The 2,305-nt window shown below is 36.8% G+C and overlaps 1 protein-coding gene across 1 annotated transcript; it reads left to right on the forward strand.

The window, feature by feature from the left end:
- The first annotated feature begins 237 nt into the window (after window positions 1-237).
- On the forward strand, window positions 238-1,612 carry LOC112097996. Its single transcript, XM_024183591.1, has 2 exons — window positions 238-757; window positions 864-1,612. Exons 1-2 carry the CDS (start codon window positions 238-240, stop codon window positions 1,610-1,612), a joined length of 1,269 nt encoding a protein of 422 aa, XP_024039359.1.
- Window positions 1,613-2,305: the final 693 nt, after the last annotated feature.

The raw sequence follows: 2,305 nt of genomic DNA on the forward strand, positions 1-2,305 counted from the left end.
TGTTTATTTACTACTGTAATGATTTTGAATACTGCAATGTGTTTAAGTACTTGTCTTTTGTGTTGTGACTATTGTAATGTGTGGGGTCAAAATTTGTTGTTTTGTTTATGTTGCAGTAAGGGTATTTAAAGTGGTGTTAATTTGTACTTTGCTTAGATGAATTGGTAATATATTCTGATATTTTATTTATTTGTAACCTGCTTAATGTGTCAGGATCAGAACTCAATTAAACTAAAAATGGATAAGTCTTGGGTTCATTGTAGTAAAATGTCAAGTGAGTATGAAGATGGGGTTGAAGAATTTATGAAGTTTGCTGTTGGTAATTCTGAAAGAAGTAGCGTCATTAAATGTCCGTGTACTAAATGTATGAATTTATCATTCCGTACACATAAGGTTGTTCGTGAACATTTGTATTTTCATGGATTTGATGTTTCTTACACAACCTGGAGTTGGCATGTAGAAGATGTCAATGACACACCACTTCCTAATGTAGATGTAAATGTTCCATTTGAGTTTATAGACTATGATGACGGTAACACAATAGATATGGTTAACGATGCTTATAGGGATTGTGTTGCAGATCCTAAAGTATTTAAAGAACTTCTAGAACAAGCTGAGAAGCCTTTGTACCCAGGATGCACAAATTTCACTAAGTTAGGCACTTTGGTTAGCTTATTCAATATAAAGGGTAAATTTAGGTGGTCCGCCACAAGTTTTACCGAGTTATTAAGTCTTCTAGCCAAGTTGCTGCCCGAAAGTAATGAAATTCCCGTGTTTATGTACGAGGCCAAAAAGACAATGTCTGCTTTAGGCTTAAAATATATGAAAATACATGCTTGCCCAAATGATTGCATACTTTACAGAAAAGAGTATGAAGGGCTGTCTTACTGTGCTAGTTGTGGTTTATCTAGATGGAAAAAAAAAGGATGGTGGTGTTGACCAATATAAAAAAAGGGTTCCTGCGAAGGTTTTATGGTATTTTCCGCCCATACCTAGATTTAAACGCATGTTTCAGTCTTCAGAAATTGCCAAGGACTTGACTTGGCATGCAAATGAGAGAGTCGATGATGGTAAGCTCCGACATCCGACAGACTCGCCATCATGGAAATTAGTAGATACCAAATGGCCTACATTTGCATTAGATCCTAGAAATCTCCGTCTTGCGTTAGCGGCTAATGGAATAAATCCACATAGCTCTCTTAGTAGTACATATAGTTGTTGGCCAATTATTCTTATAACGTCTAATCTTCCTCCGTGGTTGTGTATGAAACAAAAATTCATGATGTTGTCCCTACTGATTTTTGGTCCTCAACAACCGGGCAACGACATCGATGTGTACTTGGCATCTTTGATAGAAGATTTACAAACTTTGTGGGTAGTTGGGGTAGAGGCTTATGATGCCTACATGAAGGAGTTCTTTAATTTGCGGGCTGTGTTATTGTGGACTATAAATGACTTTCTAGTATATGGAAATCTAGCTGGTTGCACTGTTAAAGGATATAATGTCATTCCATATTGTGGAGTAGACACTACTAAATGTAGACTTAAACACAATGGCAAAAATGCATATATCAGTCACCGTCGTTGGCTTCCTCATGGTCATGAATTTTGAGACCAAGAGAAAGCCTTTGACAACAAAATAGAGAGAGAGTTTGCCCCGAAACCGTTGGATGGGGAGAGTGTTTTGTGACTGGTTGAGTCTATTGATTATAAATGGGGGAAGAACAACTCTAAAAAACGTAAAAGTTCTGACAATGATGACCACATTTGGTGGAAAAAAAAATTCATATTCTATAATTTAAAGTATTGGACGCATTTACTTGTACGTCATCAATTAGATGTTATGCACATTGAAAAGAATGTGTGTGAGAGCATATACGGAGCACTGCAGCATATTCCAGGAAAGACCAAAGATGGTCTTAAGTCAAGGAATGATCTTGTGGAAATGGGAATTAGGGATGAATTAGCTCCAACTTTAAAAAATAACAAGCGCACATTCCTTTCGACAGCTTCTTACACATTAACTAGAGATGAAAAAACAAGGTTCTGCAAAGCTTTAAAAAGTATTAAGGTTCTAGCTGGATATTCCTCAAACATAAAAAATCTTGTGTCAATGAAGGACCTTAAACTTCAGGGCCTTAAGTCACATGACTGCCATGTTCTTATGCAACAACTTTTGCCTATTGCCATTCTGTGTGTCCTGTCAAAGCATGTTAAAGAAGCTGTGATCAGGTTGTGTTTCTTCTTTAACTTGCTGTGTTCCAGTGTGGTTGATGTGTCAACATTGGAAAAATTACAGGCAGAG

Source organism: Citrus clementina, unplaced genomic scaffold, assembly GCF_000493195.1.
Source record: "Citrus clementina cultivar Clemenules unplaced genomic scaffold, Citrus_clementina_v1.0 scaffold_5, whole genome shotgun sequence".
Classification (NCBI taxonomy): domain Eukaryota; kingdom Viridiplantae; phylum Streptophyta; class Magnoliopsida; order Sapindales; family Rutaceae; genus Citrus; species Citrus x clementina.

What these genes read in the sequence shown, in the direction of transcription:
- LOC112097996 (XM_024183591.1), top strand. Translation starts at nt 238, where the DNA reads ATGGATAAGTCTTGGGTTCATTGTAGTAAAATGTCAAGTGAGTATGAA. An exon ending in AGCCAAGTTGCTGCCCGAAA is followed by an intron (nt 758 to 863) that starts GTAATGAAATTC and finishes CATACTTTACAG; the next exon opens with AAAAGAGTATGAAGGGCTGT.